The sequence below is a fragment of the Seriola aureovittata genome, chromosome 7, assembly GCF_021018895.1.
Source record: "Seriola aureovittata isolate HTS-2021-v1 ecotype China chromosome 7, ASM2101889v1, whole genome shotgun sequence".
NCBI lineage: Eukaryota > Metazoa > Chordata > Actinopteri > Carangiformes > Carangidae > Seriola > Seriola aureovittata.
The window spans coordinates 21691569-21710661 of record NC_079370.1 but is presented as its reverse complement, the minus strand read 5'-3'; the positions used below and the strand labels follow the sequence as shown (position 1 = coordinate 21710661).

The following is a 19093-nucleotide window of genomic DNA, read 5'->3' as shown; positions in this document are numbered from 1 at the left end:
GGTGGTCCTGGCCGGGCCGTCGCACAATATGTCCAGGTATATCTTCACCATGTGGAGCCATGTTGCATTAGACACAACTCAGACTGACAAAACTGAGAAAACTGTGATGTTCACAGGTTATTTTCTAACCTTGTTCATGCATTTAGACCTAAGTGGAAATCATGGGTGCAATAACTTTTGTTGCACGTTCTCAGGTGGACTCACTTTGGTTCCACTGGTGCTGCACTTTGAGGCCTGTATTTTCAATGTAGTCTGTCTAACCTGTTTTTTTTAATTTTTTTATTTATACATATTTAACATTTTAGTGATACACACTGTGCACCGTATACTGTACATCTGCACTGCAATCAAGGTCTTCTATAACACTAAAAGATGAAAGAGAAAGAGAATAGAGATGTGTTCCTCAGCTAACAACTAATATTCCAAGGCTCAGCTTTGTCCATAGTGCAGTATGTATTTCAGCCCACTAGAAATGACAGGGTTGTATTATTTACCAAAATGCAACAGAAAAATTGTGTTTGTCTTCTTTAAAGTTTGCAAAGGTTAGAATTCCTGGCTAACTAGCGTGCTAGCTTATCATTAATCTGCAAAAAAAAATCATTCCAGAAATAAATAAATGAAAGATGGTCACTGGCTGGAATTCAGAACACTGCTTTTGTTTACGTCTGTGTGAAACACCAACTGTTTCAAAAATGACTCGACTGGTAAATCTGCCAACATTCATTATCACTGTAAAAAGCTTGTGAGAATGGAAAGCTTCACAGCAACTTTGATGACTCTGTAGTGGGGGGCACACACCTTAGCATACCATTTCATGAAAAGGGCACTGATGGAGAGCAACTGTTTTAGCCTCTCCATCAATGCCTTAGTTTTACCCTGGGATCTATCACTGGTGCCAGACGCAAGGAAAAAGCTCCTCTTGAACCATTAAAGGAATATGAGCTAAAGTTGAGCAACTCCCATTATTCACATTCACTCTTGTACTGGCTAAAAATGTGAGTGAACTACAATCTACCCATTCACCTGTCATGCATCCTCTGTATATGAAGAACCTGTTTTGGTGATCTCCACTCTTTACTCTCCACCTAACAGAAAAGGCTTTGTGTTTGGTCACTTCTATACAGAGAGAGAGCTCACTCCTTCTGTTAATGTGATCTATTCTTTGGAGTTTAAAGCAGCAACAGGTCAGACTCGGCCTACGTGCTGACTGATTCCCTACATGTTGGGAGTGATTACGCTGGCTTACAGCAGCAAAGACAAAGACCTCCCACTTATCATGCATGCTCATTCCATCAAATAGGTGGCAATTTAATCAGTGCTGCTCAAGTGGGTTGTTAGGGTGATAATTGCGCAACAGCCAGCTGAGCATCTCCCACTTTGCAGCCATACTATTGGCTTTAGGTGCTGGACTTGAGTTAAGTGGTGTTATCAGTGAGTGGAGCAGGTCACAGAGGCTGACAGGTCAAAGATGGCTTTTGTGTTAATGTTAGTTATTGTGAGAAAAGCTGACTGGAAGAGAGGGATTGGTTTATTTGTAGCCATGAATTTCCAGGAGACTTCACATCAATTTTATCTTAAAGAGATAAATCTTTTTATTTATTTTTTTATTTTAAATAGGCCAGCAGAAGGTAATTAAGTTACATTAGATACATTATTTTATAGTCTCCTGGGGTAACTGCGTGTGGAAGCACTCTCCAGGTACAAGCAAGCACATTTCAAGAGTGAAATGTATTTGCTTACTGTCACAAAGTGATCCTGTGTAGGGCCCTATGTTACACCCGGCACAGAGCGGCACGAAGCACAACGTAAGTGTCTTCGCTTGTTTCAGATTAACTCAGTTGTCATTTCCCATCCAGCGCCCACGTTGTTCAAATAGCAAAAACGCCCATGGGCGTGTTGGTCTTAAAATGAGGTGAGGTCAGGCACATTGTTGGTGCATTGCTATCCTGAGGCAGCGGAAAGCGATTCTTGGATTGACCAACAAAGACCTGGTCTTAAGTTAGTGGTGCAATATTTCACTGTTAGTGAAAGAAAGTGAAGGCTCACTGATGTCTGGCAAACTTGAAAAACAAAGTGAGACTGACCTCTCCTGCAGGAAGCTTTTATGTAAATGCATGCTAAAAGAGTCCAAAAAGCAGAATACAATAAGCCGAAACAAAGTAATAAAAAGTTTTATAAAAGATGAAGAAAAAAGTTGTTTCATTTTCAACATGTGGAGTGCTACTGTCAGCATGTATCTTGCTGTGGCTTAATGACCCCAAGTTAAACGCATCAAAGATGAGATCTGCACAGAGTGAGCAGAGGAACCAGCCTTTCACTGTCTATCTCAAAAGCAGCTCTGCAAGTGTTTTGTCTAATTTATTTGTTTGTTTTTCTTTTTTCTTCTTCATCTTATTATTTTATTTTTTTTATTTTTTTTTTTTTCTCCTACATGTTCGTATTTATTGTTTGATTATACATAAGAAGCACGAAATCACCAGTTGTGGTTATCCATGCAAGTAGCTGCTTCATAATAAAAATATTTGAAACAAAAGCAGCTCTGCAAGACATAACAGTTGCTTCGGGGACTGAAGATGATTCGAATATACTCACTGACTTTCCACAAAGATATTCTTCTGCCCATTTAGATACAAACAGACATTTGTATTCCAGTCCTCACCTGCCATTCCAGTGTTGGCGGGGCTCTGAGGTAGGAGGTGGTCATTGGTGATGGTCAAAGTTGCACTGGTGGGCTGGCTGCTGAGCGGTGATGCCAGCCTCATGCTGCCGTTCATCTCGGCACCATTAGGGTTGCTATGCTGGGGGAGCAGATCTTGACCTGCAACAGGATGGCAAATAAAGACATTTTTAGAATGTCAAAATAAGTAATGGTTTTCACACTGATTCAAATTTCAAGCTCCTTTTGTTTTTACTTCCATTAAGCTTGGATAAGATGTAGAGGAAAGGTGTTGTTCTGAGCATCTCCCAGTTGTGCTTAAGGATACATACATTTGGATAAACTGAGAGACTGAAAATGACTTCACGTATTTTGCTTGGGCTCATGAACTGTAAACTATCTTAATTTCTTTTCACTTCCTCTAGTTCATGAAAAAAAAGGTCTTGGTGCAGCTTCAAGATATGAAAAACAAAAAATAAGGCTATAAAAAAGAATTGTTTGTTATTGCCTTCGCACAAAGGTAGCACAAAGGATTTGAATCACAATACAATAAATATATCAGCATGCTGAATGAAAGAAAGACCCAGTCATTTCCAGGGGAAACACTCTGACAGGGCAGGAATGATCTATGGCGAGCAGCCTCAACTTTCATCTACACCGTGGATACAGCCTAGATCCTGAGCTGATACAAGATGATGTACATGAAAAATGGCTTGTGAGGAAGGTGTATCACTCATAACATCTAATACTGAGGCTTAATCTGGATTTTGAAGAAGCTACAAAATGAAAAAAAAACAAAAAACTGTGAGTTGTTATTGGGTTTGTTTTTTTCTTTCGCTGCAGGCCTGTTCGCCCTGTGAGGAAATCAATGAATGTGTTACTGATCCTTGAGAGAATTTTTATTTCATCTGTTTGTTTATTATTGATAGTCTGTTTCTACTCTTTCTACAAGTTATACAGTATATAACCACGTAACTGCACGTTATTTTGATAAACCTGTGGTGTATAAATGCTCCATACCTGATATGGTGAGGGTGATCTCTTGAGGGTTTCCTGCTGCAGTGTTGGAACCAGCAGCCGAGGCCTGGGCCTGTACCTGGGCTAGGGCTTGTGTCAGGCTGGAGTTGTTGATGGTCAGCGTGATCTCCTGACCATTGCTGCCTCCGGCTACCAGCCCAGAGCTGCTCATGACATGGCTTAGGTCCTGAGATCCTGCAGGACCCAACAGGATAGCATGCATCGGTTATTCCGCTCACGACAGAAGGTGTCTTGTTCAATTTCTCCCAGCAAACATACCTGCGGCATCCTGCTCAGATAGGCCGGCCATGGTGACCTGCGCAGGTGTGATGGTGGACGGCTGCAGGGCCAGGCTGGTCAGTGGGTGGATGACGACATTGGTGGACACCGAGGGGTCAGTGGTGGACATGAGCTGGCTGCCAGAGTGGGACACCAGGCCAGTGTCAACGCTCAGGGGATGAGAGAGGAGGCTGCCCTGCTGCAAGGTCTGCTGGAGGAGGGCATGGTCAATCTGGAAGAGAGAGTTCTACCTCAGATGAAAGAGGAAGGCTGAAGTTGAGACACAGGACATGTGTCGGGGAAAAAGCAAAAGCTTAAGGCTAGATGGTTTCTTTTTGAAAAATGTGGGGAGAATCAGTCAGGAAAGTCCCATTGATTCTCTTTGACAACTTACATCTGTGAAAATATATTTCCTGACATGAGATGAAATGAACATCAAATCACATTTATCTTGAAGATGAGCGCCATTAATATGAACTCTATATCAATCTGTATTTTAGTCAGTGTTCCCTATACATTCATTTATTTGATTTATTGACACTGACCGCCATTTATCGATGTTATATTTTTTTTACTATACACTTTCATTTTGGAGCTGTGTGCAGAATATTGATTTGCTCAGCCCCTCCTTGCCTTGCTCTGTCCTCTCTCTCTCTCTCTCTCTCACACACACAAACACATTGACAATGGGATCCCGTCTGTCATAGTCAGACTGGCCATCAGGAGCTGTAGGAGAAATCCTGCCGCATCTGTGGGCCAGTGGACCGTCAAAAATCCATAAAGTTTTTGAAGGACCTGTCTGTCTCTTCACCGGCCTTCACTATGTGCCTGGGTGTGCATGAGACCAAGCTCAGCTCAGTGGCCAAACACAATTTATTATTTTTTGACACAATGTGCAGCAGTACAGCTGCATATATTGTTACGTTATATAGTAGCTCCTGCCCCAACTGTGGATTTCAACCTCAAAGTGCAGATCAGATATGTCAAAAACTACATTTTTATTATTTATCATTATTATTATTATTATTTTTCAGCCGACTGAAGAAAACTCATCATGGGCTTCTGTATACTGCAGCTCTGCTGATACTTGTTCTAGTGCTCTTATGGGGCTATAGAAATTCAATGCTCATATTTGTACATATTTTCTGTGCATTAGTGAATTCATTAGCGTAAAACTTTTATCTCTCTATCTAGTTAAAAGACAAGGTTGAGAGGGCTGTTGTGTATTCATAGTTGTGTAAATAAAACATGCACTGCCCTGTATTGAGATTTTAAAAAGCTAATCATGCATCGACACACCCCAAAAACATTCTGCACAAACTAATTTGTTTAAGTAATTGATTGAAATGGTTTGGATGAAATGTTACAAAAGAATAATTGTAACGTCTACTGCTTCAGCCGACTTCTGCTGAATGAAATGATAAAACAGAGGAAAAGACGAGGTAAAGCCTTGTTGTGCTATTGGATAAAGAGGCTCTAGTCTTTATATTATTAAAACATTATTTTTAATCAGGTATTGACTTAGAAGCCTTGTAATTAAAGGACCACATAAAATTAAAGAATTATAACCAAATATTTGATCAATAAATTACTGTGGTCCTTTATAATCCGTATTAATATTATATACAAGTATATAAGCGTAAATCATTCTGAAGCTATAGACAAGAGGTAGGCTGACAATTCAAAATCAAGGTGACAACACACATGGACAGTAACACAGGGCTCAGTAGGAGGTGTGTGTAACCTGTAGTGTGATGTTGTTGATGTTGCTGGTATCGATGCCAGAGATCTGGACATTGGGGCAAACCAGGTTGGCAGGCGTCAACTGCAGGTGGATTCCATCCAATGTGGTCAGGCCATCTGGGAGAGACACAGTCAGGTCTCCTGCAGCTGCAAAACACAGACACACACACACACACACACACACACACACACACACACACACACACACACAACACACACACACACACACACACACACACACACACACACACACACACACACGGACATATTTTTTAAATATTTCACATTTTGTGCTAATGTTTGACTAATTAACCTTCCAGGCAGCACAGCGACAGAAAGCAGTGACTTCCATGCATCAAAATGTGCTCAGCTCAATTAACTGCTCGCGACAGAAAATCTTTACGTCATCATCTGACATTTAAAAGCATTGATGAAATCCAAACTACTGAGCTTGATAAGAGGATTACTGCTGGTTAAGAAATATAAGCTTTTATTAACAAAGGGCTTTGCCTGAAACTGTTGATTTAAAAATAGGAAAAAATCAGACGAGACCCTGGAGGCAGATGCAAAATTATATATCTCATGCCGAAAGGCCAGATCTACACCCTGATGGTTTCTTTCTGTTCAAGCAAGAAAATCCCTGAAGTACTGAACATCTCATGAATAAGAACCAACAAAAAAAAAAAAAAAAGAAAACAACAAAGAGAATCTGGCGATGTATTCCGTTTTTCCCCAGATGATGAAAGGAGAGTTTTTTTCTCGTAGTGAACTGAGCCCCTTACTCAAAAATACACAAACAGAGAGAGTGAGGTGTACGTAAGTGGTGAGTCTGAAGCCTGAAGAAAGCCATGACTGGAAAACATTTTTAGTCAACTGTCCTGCTCCAGCAGCGCTGTGGTAATTTCATGGCTGCAAAGGGCAGTTAGGGTTGAGTCAACATATTAACCTTGAACGAATTGGAGTGTTTTAGAGAAAGTATGAACAAAGTGCTGCTGTGTGACTCCCTTAGTAAGCATGTTACATTTTTATTGATCTGTTTGTTTCTTATTACAGGCTGTAGTTATTTGAATTCATGAGCCCAAACTTGAGGAAAATGAGCTGATCTGAACATGACATTGTCATAAAGAGGAACCAGAAAATCTAGATTTTAAAACTTAAAATTGAATTTCCTTCTTCCTTTTTATACAATTCAAGAACTTAGATTTAATCAGCACACACAGGGAAATCTTCAATGCTCAGCTGTTGAAGAGTGAAAGGAAGAAACACAGCTAAGCAGCGTACAGGCATCATAAGTGAATGTTTGGAAGATCTTATGTGGTTCAACATTAAAGCAGATTTATCCTCAAAAACGATCAAAGTGGTATTTTGTGATCAGAGGAGAGGGAGTACACAGAGGGTGTCTTGCGGTGATGAAAAACCTTCCTCTCTCCTGGCATAGGCCTCATCAGGGATTGTGATGTTATTCATCTTGCCCTGAGCAACAGCGCTGATGTCGGCAATTGAATACCGACCGACTGACTGGCACAGGGAGTGATGATCCCGCCAGAGTTTCAGTTACACCCACAAACTTCAGTGAATTAATCATCAGCCTGATGTGTTGTTGGTGGGTCATCAATAACACCCAACAGTGACTCTTTGGGTTAATAAACATTTTGTGCCTCAGTTTTACTGCTTTGGTCACATTGTAACTACGAGTTGATAAAACCTCTGTTACAAACAAACTCCTGACTGTTTCTTCTTGCTACGTTGCTCTATATAAAGCAAAATATGCTAATTGTCTCATCTTCTACTGCTCTGCATGATAAATTACAAAATTTTTTTTCCTCTGTGTGTTTCTTGTACGTGTGTAAACCCATGTATAATCCCTACCTGACATGGAGGCAGGCAGGATGGCCTGTCCCACCAGTCCTGGTTGCAGCAGATTCTGGTCAAACTGCCCTGTCAGGACTTGGTTGGCCGGGAGGTAAATGCTGGGGTCAGAGTTCGGCGTTTGTAGCAGACCCACAGATTGAAGAGCCTCTGACCCAGCTGGCTGCTGCCCCTGGCCCGAGGCCACAGTCTGCCCCACCCCTGGGTCTTGACCCTGACTGGTCTGACCAGCAGATGAGGCAGACCGCTTGGACTTGCGGCTGTCGCTATTTGGCCGGAAGTGGCACTGGATGTGTGTTTTGCGATGGCCTGATGTTCTGAAGCGGAGTTCACAGAAGGGACATTTGAAGGGCTTGGAGCCTGTGTGGAGACGCATGTGCACCTTCAAGCTGCCCTTTGTAGAGAAGGAGGTGTTGCACATGTGACAGCTGAACAGTTTCTGACCTGCAAAGTAAGAATAAGAAAGAATGTCAGGTGCAGTCAACTGAATATGACTTATAGCTCTATCACAACTCCAGACTATAGCAGCTCTCTTTTCTCCGTGTTTCATTGGTTATGTAAGAGGTGATGTAACTGTTCTGGTTGTTGCAAATATAAAACAGCTTTGAAATGACAAGGACAGCCCTGAAGAGTCTGCAATCAGGCGAGGAAGCTTTTATTTAACTTCACTTTCAATACCTCTAAAGTAGTTCACAAGGACTCAATGTGGCTGGGCTAAAAACTGTAATATAATGCCATATACATGTTAGCGGTTAAAACACATACCGATAAACTCCTGTAAAGGGAAGAGTTCAACATTTAAAAAAGAAAAATCCTTATTTGCTTTCTTGCTGAGAGTTAGATTATATAAGGATGGAGCCTGCTAGCTTTGCTTAGCAGAAACAATGGAAACATGGGGGAAACAGCTAGCCGGGCTCTGTTGATTAACATCTTCTATCTCATTTATTTAAATATTTAAACATAAAATAAAATTTAAAAACAACACATTGTGATTCTAAGAGTGGTTATGTGCCAGGCTTTGTAGCGTCATGTGGTTTGACAAAAAAACCACAAGGTGCCGTTTTTAAACTAGGTATGGACTACATTACATAAGTCATTTGATACATGCTTTTATCCAAAGCAACTTACAGGTGAGACACCACTAAAGCTTCATTGCAGTAGGAGACCTTGGTGTAAGTACTAAGTACTACATCTATTTATTTAATAAGTGCAAGGAGATCAAGCAAAGAAGTGCACCAAAAGTGGATAGTAAGAGCTAGTTACGCATGTTAGGGTGTTAAAGGTGTTAAAGGAGAGGAGGTGCTCTCTGAAGAGATGAGTCTTCAAGAGATTCTTGAAGATAGAGAGGGACACTCCTGCTCTGATAGCATTCGGTAGCTTGTTCCACCATCGGAGAAACCACAGATGAGAACAGTCTGGACTGTGATTGCCTCGTGAGCAGGGATGGCAGTACCAAGAAGGAGGATAAGGCTATATGACTGAGTTCAAGTAGATGGGCGCAGACACAGAGGTCAGTGTGAAGACAAGCATTAGCAGCTTGAATTTGATTCGAGGCAGCCTTGGGTAGCCAGTGGAATACATTAACTGGCTACTGGCTTGATATTTACCACACAGGCCTGAGAATGGCATCACTCTCCCCAAAATGTTGAACTATTCCTTTAAGTAATTTAAAGAACAGATTCCTCAGTATTCTCAGCTTTTCACTTGTTTCAAACCCAACTGACTAAATACCACAATGTTCACTGTAAGTAAAAGTAAGTAAAACATGATCCTCTTAACTTCATGAAGCAATGAATTGTTGTGATGAAACACTTACCCGTATGTGTCTTCACATGGCAGTCCAGGGTAGATTTCACTGTAAAACTCTTCCCACATTCTTCGCACTTGTAAGGTCTTTCTCCTGTATGGATCCTGATGTGCCTACACATTGAGGTGGATCGACGCAGACAAATTTGAGAAAAAAAAGACAGCATAACTTAAATTTGTTGTTAAAAGAGAGATGAGTGAAATAATGGAAACAGACAGCACAAGATACAACCTCGCCAGTGTTTACTGGTTATCATCCAAAAGCACTCTTCCATTTCATGCCTTTAGTTCCCAGTGCTGTTGGTAAATGAGCTTTCAAAAAAATATGAGAACTTAAATAATATGGTTCATCAGTAGGTCAAAACCTGGTCCAAAAATGAAGCAGTTTGAACTTTACAGGTCCAATAACATGAACCAGCTTCTAGACAGATGTAAATATATATTGATTTCTACCACTAAGATAAATATTCTCCCACATCAATGTTCTCACATCGATGTTCTCACACTCTTTCAAGGCTATTTTCTGAATGTCATAAAGAGATAATCAGGAAAATGTGACCCTGTGCATTATTTACTAACTTCTATCATTTCCACAGTTTTGATGTTTAATTATGATGTCTGACACGTACTTGCTTCTGCATAATTGCATGGGGAAATTTGACGACCTACCACCCATGATTTGCCTTCAGTAAATGTGTTTTATTAAAATGGATACGGTATTGTAAAAGCTCTCGCCACGCTGATGTGGGGAAAAAAAACAACTTAAAATTTGTAGAAGAAATAGAAAAGATGGCTTCATCTCTGCTCAAACCGACTCTTTGTGACACTGTATTTCTGCTGTTTATCTCTAGAGTGTCGCAACAAAATATGAAACAGTTGCCGCAGTGTTAATTTTCCAGAGTCATAAAATGTCTGTCTGCAAGCATTACAAACTAATGTGCTGTTTTGGCTTCTAATAAGATTTTAAACATAAAAGTCCAATTGGACTTCCTTTATCATACTTATATCAAACTACACACCCCTATGAATGCTGTTTAATGCAATGTTTTTTAATGTAAGAATGCGGCCTTAGACCCAGGTTGAAAAATATTGGAATTTCCCTTTGAAGACAATATCATGAACAAACCTCCTGTTGTTTCCTATTACTTTATTGAGAGGGACTTAGAGCCTAATCCAGGGGGATACTATTTGTGTTTACCATTGTTTGGACGCATCAAATGATGTACTTACTTATAACACTGTAATGTATGTAAAGGATTTTACTTAAGTGCTTTTGCCAACAAATCCATATCCAAAAGATCCCATAGAACCTGCCACATGCTGACAGTGTAATCATCAAATGTCATTAAAATAAAGCTTATAATCTAAAAGACGATGAAATGTTGCCGAGTTTTATATCTTTTCTGCTCAGTTATCAGCTGCTGCGTTTTCTAACCCTCACAGCACTGGTTTAGCAGCAGTTCAGTTACATGCCTTGTAAATCACCTCATGTGATGCTACTCAGTCACTGCGAGTCAAGTCAGTGAGTGAGATACACACAGGTACACAGAGAATACGTGTGGGAGTGGGATATAAGATGAAAAGAAAAAGAAAAGGAATGTGTTAAAGCAGTTGATTGTTATTTCATTTTTTCTAAAATGAAGTACTTCATTTTAAGATGTACAGTTTTAAAAAGCTCTGTTATGATGTGCTTATTACTTATTAGAGCGCATTGCTTGAAGAAATTCTGTCTAACTGGACCTCTTTGAATTTTAATTTATTACCCCAGAGCTAATATCACTCCACACTGCATTTACACAGCCACGATGTGGATGTCAGATAGAAATGGTCCTTTAATATACATTTTTCCAAAAGTCTGAGTCATAATTCATTTGACACTTGTGCTTTGAGACTGAATAATTCACGTAGCGTACCTTCATCTGTCAGAGGGGGCGACTGCTGACTGTGAACAACCAAACATCTCTGCCCTCACTGTCATTATAATTGTCTTCGACTGACTCTGTCTCTGGCAGTGAAGTAATGGCAGGAGCACTCGAGACTAAAACACATAAACCAGCTGTCACATTTGTCTACACAATTAAGAGAGAAAATACCACAACTTCCCTTAAAGAGATCATTAGAAATGTTTTTTTTTTTGATGTGTAGAGTCTCATGGCAAGCTGACATGATTTTCCTAAATAACTATAAATGACATTGATATTATTACCTGACAAGGTCACTGGGCTTCTTGAAGCTCTTGGGGCAGTAACTGCAACAGTTTGCAAACTTAGGTTCTGTCTCCAGCTCCACAGCCTTGTCTTTGATCTCGCTGATCCGATCCCTCTCAGCCGCCGACTGGGCGAGGATCCGCTCCGACACTGAGGCCTCCTCGCCGGGATCCTTCGCCAGCTCGGCCGCCTGCTCCTCAGTGAAAGTGATGATTTCCAAGCCCCTCCTCTTAGACAACTTTTGCTCGCCGTCCTCGTCATCCTCCTCTTCGTCAACATCTTGACTTTCCAGACCTATAACTGTGAGAATACGGGTCGATTATTATTATTTGTGGCTGCCTAAAATTATGTGTCAGCTCAAACTGAGGCAAAGATGCATCCAAACTGAAACATTTTCAACTTCAGGAAAAATATACAGCTTATTTCAAAAGTTGGAAATCATTTCCACACACACATTACTTGAGAACTTAACTCATCTGTTCCATTTTGAGCAACTGCACATAAGTCCCCAGTGTCATTCTCATACTCCTAGATATTTTGTTTATACTTTCCAACTTTTCAGATTTCTTTCTAACTACAGAGACGCAATAGAATTTTAATGAGCCAGTGTATAACTGAGTGTCATGTAACAAAACAGTCAAATGGTATCTCGGCATCTTTACTTTGTTCCTCCACAGCATGCTCCTTCTTCATATGCTTTTTACACAGCAGGCTGGTCCTGAAGCTCTCGTCACACATGGAGCATTTGAAAGATTTGATGTGGATAATCATGTGGCGGTTCAGGCTGCCATTGGTGGTGAATGAGGCGTCGCAAACATTACACTTAAAGGGCTTCACTCCTGTTAGTGAGAGATGAGAGAGGAAAGTGTCAGGAAGTTATATTAAAAAAAAAATTATAAAACTGGAGAACTTTAATGTGCCATGTTGCTAATTCAGTCCCTTAAAAAGAAACTTAAAACTTAAAGAAACTACTTAAAAAATACAAAACTAAGGCTTCTAACAACTGTAGTTGAACCATTTAAACATTTTGTTAAAATTTAATTTTGATAATGACCTTCTTTTTTCTACACAGAGACTGATGGTATTCTCTTTTTTCCACTGCTTCCTAGATCTTTAATTGCACAGCTCACAGGAAAGGTTGATTAGGAATCAATTCATCGCGTTTTAATGAAAACCTTTTAAATTTTAACTTTGGTGTGATTGAAATGCAGGACCAGGCTTGGGGAGATAAGGTAATCAATTATTTTCCCCACAATGTGCCAGCTAGAATTTCTTCACATATTCCAATTTAAATACAAAGGAATATGATATATTTAAATGTGTTCATGACCTTTAAAAGCTTTGAATGTGGACAATATATTTAACTTAGGAAGGAAGACATTTGGAGATTTTCTCAGCACCTTTATGAGGCGAGCTCACCTGTATGCGTGTTGAGGTGGGACTTCAGGACTCCGGCTGACACAAACGCTCGCCCGCAGAGGTGACATCTATATGGTTTCTCACCAGTGTGGGAGCGCACGTGCTGCTTCAGATGGCTTGACTTTTTGAAGCCTTTATTACACCAATTGCACCTGAGGAGGGAAAATGGTGAATCAGTGGCTGATGTTTGCTACTAAGAATTGCCAAAAGAATTGATTTGATGCAGAACTGTATATAATTCAGCAAACTGGGCTGATGAGGGACTATTTGTTTGTAATGGGAAAGAGAGGAAGTCTACAAAGTGAATATTGCAAGCTCCCAAAAAATTGACATGGCATGAATACTTGAGTGTTTATCAAATCTCAGAGTATGTGTTCCCTTCATAATATTCAAATAAAACTGGAGTCTCTACGGATTATGCAGCAGTTTCTAAACCAAAAGGCGTCAAACTGAAACCTCTTTTTCTCTCAAACTCTTTCAGAATCTGATGGCCTCTTTGTCAACGCAACTCGAGGGAGCACAAAATGACTCCACAAATGTGCACAACAACAAACAGGACTTATCATAAGCACCATCAAAACCCAAATGAAGTAACTTATTGCCACTTCCTCGGCACCATTCAGCAGAAATGATGAGCCTTAGCAGACAGCCAAGTGTCCATTGTCCCAGAAGCAGCTGGCAGGTGAAATAAAGGTTTTGTTTGTTTATTTGCTGCATGGGCAGATGCTGTGTGGGCAATTGTTAATTATGCCATGTGGAACATCTTGAAAACACGGTCTTGTCATAGCCAGTTGGTGAAGATAGCTGCAACTTTTAACTTTAAAAAAAGGTTCAATTTGGCTTTATTTGCTGCACTTTTTGTTGGCTGGTCGCAGTAACTTCCTGGAGTCCTGCGGTTACAGTGTGGTTGTGGAGACTGGAATATAACCACTCATAAAAGAACAAATGTGTCATTTTTATGCTAATTTTTTGTATGGGTTAAAAAACAAGATATCTCATGTTAATTTGTGAGTTGTTTCCCCTTGCTCCCAATCTTTGTCCTAAGCCAACCAGCTGCTGGCAGGTAGCCTCACATTTAGAACACAGACTTGGGAGTGGTATCAATCTTCTTATTTAACTCTTGGCAATTAAGCAAAATAAACACATTTCCAAAAATGTCAAACTATCCCCCAGGCTGGGATTACATGAAGAGACAGAGATAGATGCCTAAATCCACTGAAGACCTGTGGCTGTTCTCCAAGCTGCGTTGCACAACCTATCTGTCAATACCATGAAAAACCTGCACGGGTGCTGTTTTAAAGGCAAATATCGATTTTTATCTGTTTACTGCACAACTGGCTCACAGTAATAATAATATCATAGCTAGGTATGCGGTATTTTCTTCCATGATGGCAGCTCGGTCTTTAAACAGAGATGGACGGGCACTGCTCCATCTGACTGATGCAGCTGCTGCCATGAAACCATCATCTGTATCTCACAAGCTGAGGCTGATCAAAGAAACGCGCTCTATTCTTTTCTTTTGAGGGTTGGTATATATGTGTTTCTTTTTCTTACCGCAGTGAACTTTCATTGAAAAAGTTTCCACAAGGCAGAAGCACCCCCATGTTTACCATCTATCCTCACTAGACCTGCATTAATATTAAACTGGTGTCAGGGATGGAAACTTGTGACAATAATTGCTGTTTCTCTCTACGGCTCCGAGTCTAGAAGGGAAATATCAAACTACAGATGATGTTTTGTTTTTTTGTTTTTTTTTATTTGAGTCAAATCCCCTGAAATAATTTAAATAGATTCAATAAAAAAAGAGGTATGTGGCTTATCTCAGCTCTGTACATCCTATTTCTACCTTTCACAAAAGTGAGCAATTTTCTGAAAGGTTCTTGGTTGGTCTGATATAAAGATGGGGAAGTGATTACGACACAATCAGGTCTGGGATACCTGAGCAAACATGAACGCATCTCTGGGGCAAGTCTCTTAACGCTTTGTATTATCCGGGGAAATGGTTGAAATGAAAGATGCTGATAACAAAGGCAGGTGAAGTAATAAAGGCAGTCAGTGTGAAAGCTGTAAACAATGCCTTCATCTTCCCCTGGCTGAGTGCTTATGATGGTGTGTATCATTAATCTGTTTTTAAGATTTTTTTGGGGGATATAATAGATCATACAAACACAATGAAAACAGTGCATAGTGGGAAAATTAAAAGCCAGCAAACTGAAAAAACAAGATTAAAATTACTCAGAGAACAGAGCAGAGAGAAAGAGGTCATCAAAACAACATGAAAACACCGGCACGAAACCTCTGTCCATACCAGTTTAGACCTGCTACGACACAGCACTTTATCCTCACCAATTAAAACCAAGTAACTCTCATGATAAGTCGATGCCAATAATTTGGAAAAAGGGGGGCATCAGTCAAGAAGGTGAACATGAGAAAAGACAAAAAAAGGAGACTGACAGAAGTTCCTGTCCCGACATGGGAGAATGTGTTAGGCAGAAAACCATCCCCTCAGCACCACAGCTCATCAGGCCTGAGTGCTGCAGTGCAATCAAGCCTAAAAGGTGGAATGAATATAGACAGCAGCCAGAGTTAGCTGCAGTTTGCCAAACTGCTCTCAAAGTACTTTGAGAGCAGAATTTCTGGTTTGATGGGGCAAAAATTGCACTCTCTGGCCTGAATGCCAAGTGAAAACCAGTTTTGCTCATAGCATGGTAAATAACACATACGTATATAGTGGAGTACGGTTATGGTAAGATCCCAATAGGAGGAGGCATGATAAGAGGTGAGGATTGAGGCGGCAATGAACAAAGAGTAAACTATCAAAATGGGCAAAGATTCACTTTTCAGTACGACTCGAATCGCTCAGCCAAGACAACGGGGGGAAGTTTTTGGGAAAGTCACTGAATGTCCTTGAAGAGCCGAGCAAAATGCTGGAGTTAACCGCTGAAAATTGGTGAAGAGATCTAAAGATCACAGTTCACTAATGTCCTCCATCTATTCTGACAGAGCTTTCAGAGTATCTTTCAAGAAGAAAGGCAGAAATTGGCTTTGAGAAATAAAGGTGTGTCCAGATGGTAGAGCTCAGACTCAGAGGACTTAAAGCTGTCATTTCCACTACTGGTGCTTTTCCAGATGGTAGGAATTTAAAAAGGAGAAGAGGAGCAAGTGCCGGCCTGGACATATACACACGCACGCACGCACACGCACACACACACACACATGCGTGCAAACACAATAACACAGAAATAAACCTGTAGGCTCTCTTGGTGTTGTCCTCACTGCTGTCCTGGTAATCCTGTGTCTCAGTCAGCTGAAGCTCATTCTGACTGCTCTGCTGAAGAAGCCCGTTCGTCTAAATCAACAAAGACAAAGCAACAACACCTCACTACAGACAGAAAAACATGTACAATTCAATTATTTAATGTTTGATCCGGGTAAACTCTTTAAATGAACAGTTTGACATTTTGAGAGAAGACTGATGCCACTCCCGTGTCTGTTCAACACGTAGGAAGCTGGAGACATGTGGAAGGAGGGGGAGCAGCTGGCCCGCCTTTCCAGATGTTCAGAAATACACCTACCAGCACCTCTAAAGCTCAATAACTCCTTTAACCCTTAATCAGACAGATATGTCAACAAAGGACAATATGTGGTATTACATGAGCTTACAAGTCAAGACTACAGAACAACAGTTTGTCCCCTTTTTTAATCTTAAAATGCTTCTAGTGTTTATGTTAAGCTAGGCCACCCCCCCAAGCTACCCACTGTCATACATTAATTATGCAATTCTTTGCATCAATTATCAAATTCATTCTATATGCAGAATATTCCACTGCTTTGGACCTTCATTGTAATTTCAAGAGGATCAATTCTTATGACATCATTATGTAAATCTATGTAGCCAACTACTCTTAAATTTGATCCAATTATTGTCTCTGAAATGAACAATCGACTGGACTGAAATCCCTCTTAAATATCCTTCCCAAAGAATGATTCTGTGAATAGATTAAATCAGAATCTGAGAGGTGAAAGGACTAAGCAGTCACTCACCACTTCAGCACTGGGAACATGGAGCAGATTGGGTGGGTGATAGCTGGAGGACAAAGCCTGAGACTCCAGGGTGCTGGAATCCTGCAGCTGCTGGACGGTGGAGAACTGGGACTGATTGTAGCTCGACTCGGTGATGGTGAAGCCTGGAGGGAAGCAACAATAGAATAAGAAAAATCAGACTCATGAGTCAGAGTCACTGATCAGATTTAAAAGTATGAGCATTGGTCATTACAGAATTTTTTAAAAATCAAAATATAAATTTACTTTTCAACTGAATAAACACTCAGCAGATAAGGAAGATGATTATCGTACGCAACAGCTAAAGTCGATCCACAACTCAGCACAAATGCAGTTGATGAGTAAATAAAACACAAATCCTTGTCTCAGCAAAAATAATAATTGGAAACTGATTATCCAGCTTCAACACAAAACGGGAAAATAACAGGCAGAACTTGGCCCGCTGGGAGCAGGGAGGATGACGTCTCTTGATTTTAAATAATTGAACTTTGAGCAAAATCATTCATCGAAACTGTTGACAAGCACTAGGATTATGTTCTGCAGCAGAAATATATTGCTTGATCAACAGTCTTGAATCTGTTTTTGCTGTTTTTTTTGTGTGAAAACTGTCTAAAAAAACACCAAAGTAGGAATGTTAGAGAGCAACTGACTGCTGCTTTAGTGTTACTGCACCATAACACTGCGTGTGTCTATGGCCAGCAAATGTATTAGTAAGTCATTTGCTGGTGTGACTGTGAAAGAAGCCAACGCTGGGGCTGCATTTAACAGTTGCTTACAGTAATTGGAATGAGTATCTAGATAATTATTATTTTCATCTGCTCCTTCACCAGTACAGGAAAAGAGAGTTATTTTCTTGTTGTGTATTTCAACTGCACGCAAAAATGTTAACCTGTTTTTAATAAACTGATATATGATAATGGAAGTGGTCAGAAAATGTTAATGTGTTTTAGGCACAGTCCAGGTGGTTTTTTTCTCAGCAAATATATATAAAGCCCAGCAGTAAGAAGCTTTTAAATGTATTCTTTAAGAGTTTTGTGTCCAGCATTTTGCTTTACACTGTTTTCTGTTGGGGGAATGGCATCAACACCAATGATAGGAACAGGATCACAAAATAAGTAAAAAGGCTGTTTTTTTTTATAATTGCGTTGATGCTTGATTCATTAGAGACAGTTTTGGAGGAAAGGAACAGAATCATAATTCTTCATATTTCACAATCACATTTCAGTTTGAAGCTGAAAAGGAAAACAGCCCAAAGCTTCTTTCTGTTAATTTTAAGGTTTTTAATGTCGGGCAGTGTGGGCGCTCAATATTCATTCATTCTGTGGCACTAGATTTGCTGTAGACCCAATGTGTGAACCTCAAACAAAGCATGACACATGCACCTGTGAACTTGGAGCTGCAGCAATTTACTAAATGAGACTGAGATAACTGAGATGATGCTGTGAGTAAAGTATGTTACAAATAACAAGACAAAACAGACTTTCCCGTAGAAGCCCCCAAGGATCAAAATCATAAACTTTAGGACAACTACATAATAATGCTTTAGCCATGATAGAAGTACACTGGGGGTTAAATATGATTAGATGCTGAGGAGTCTTCTTTCCCGAGGGTCTGTACCCTTGAAAATATGATGACACTCAAGGCCATATGGCCTCGTCCCTAAAGTAATGAAACTCCAGGTCTGTTCTGGTAAGATAAAAACGATACGGTGTCTCTTGAGGGGATGGAAGAGGGAGATTTTGCCTCACAGATGTTTGCTGTCAGTTTGCTATACTGCCTGAAGAAGATGCTCAAAGTCCACTGTTCTGATAACACTGCATCCAGGCTGGCAACAACATTCAGTTTTGCACGGTCGAAAACATGGTGAGTGAGTTGCTGGGAGTAAAAAGGCAACCATATGTTTGAGAGCATCAGCACACTGGCTCAAGAGTTACACAGCAGAGAGGGGAGAATGGAGACACACAGCTCCAGGACACTCTCTCAGATAGCACATGTAATATGACCAAATTAAATGTTCGGTTTGTTGTGGGAAAAG

General features: G+C 40.3%; 1 protein-coding gene across 1 annotated transcript in view; it reads right to left on the bottom strand.

Annotated features, from left to right (window-relative positions):
- The window catches only part of LOC130172344 (zinc finger protein 236-like), a 54188-nt gene that overhangs the window by 11634 nt on the left and 23461 nt on the right, over nucleotides 1–19093 (bottom strand). The window contains exons 16-26 of the mRNA XM_056381001.1: nucleotides 17041–17183; nucleotides 16245–16345; nucleotides 12997–13148; nucleotides 12240–12416; nucleotides 11577–11877; nucleotides 9381–9484; nucleotides 7565–8008; nucleotides 5697–5842; nucleotides 3953–4184; nucleotides 3677–3868; nucleotides 2660–2818 (exon numbers count right to left, since the gene is read on the bottom strand). Of these exons, the coding sequence (XP_056236976.1) occupies nucleotides 2660–2818; nucleotides 3677–3868; nucleotides 3953–4184; nucleotides 5697–5842; nucleotides 7565–8008; nucleotides 9381–9484; nucleotides 11577–11877; nucleotides 12240–12416; nucleotides 12997–13148; nucleotides 16245–16345; nucleotides 17041–17183 (2151 nt within the window). The remainder of the gene's footprint in view (nucleotides 1–2659; nucleotides 2819–3676; nucleotides 3869–3952; nucleotides 4185–5696; nucleotides 5843–7564; nucleotides 8009–9380; nucleotides 9485–11576; nucleotides 11878–12239; nucleotides 12417–12996; nucleotides 13149–16244; nucleotides 16346–17040; nucleotides 17184–19093) is intronic.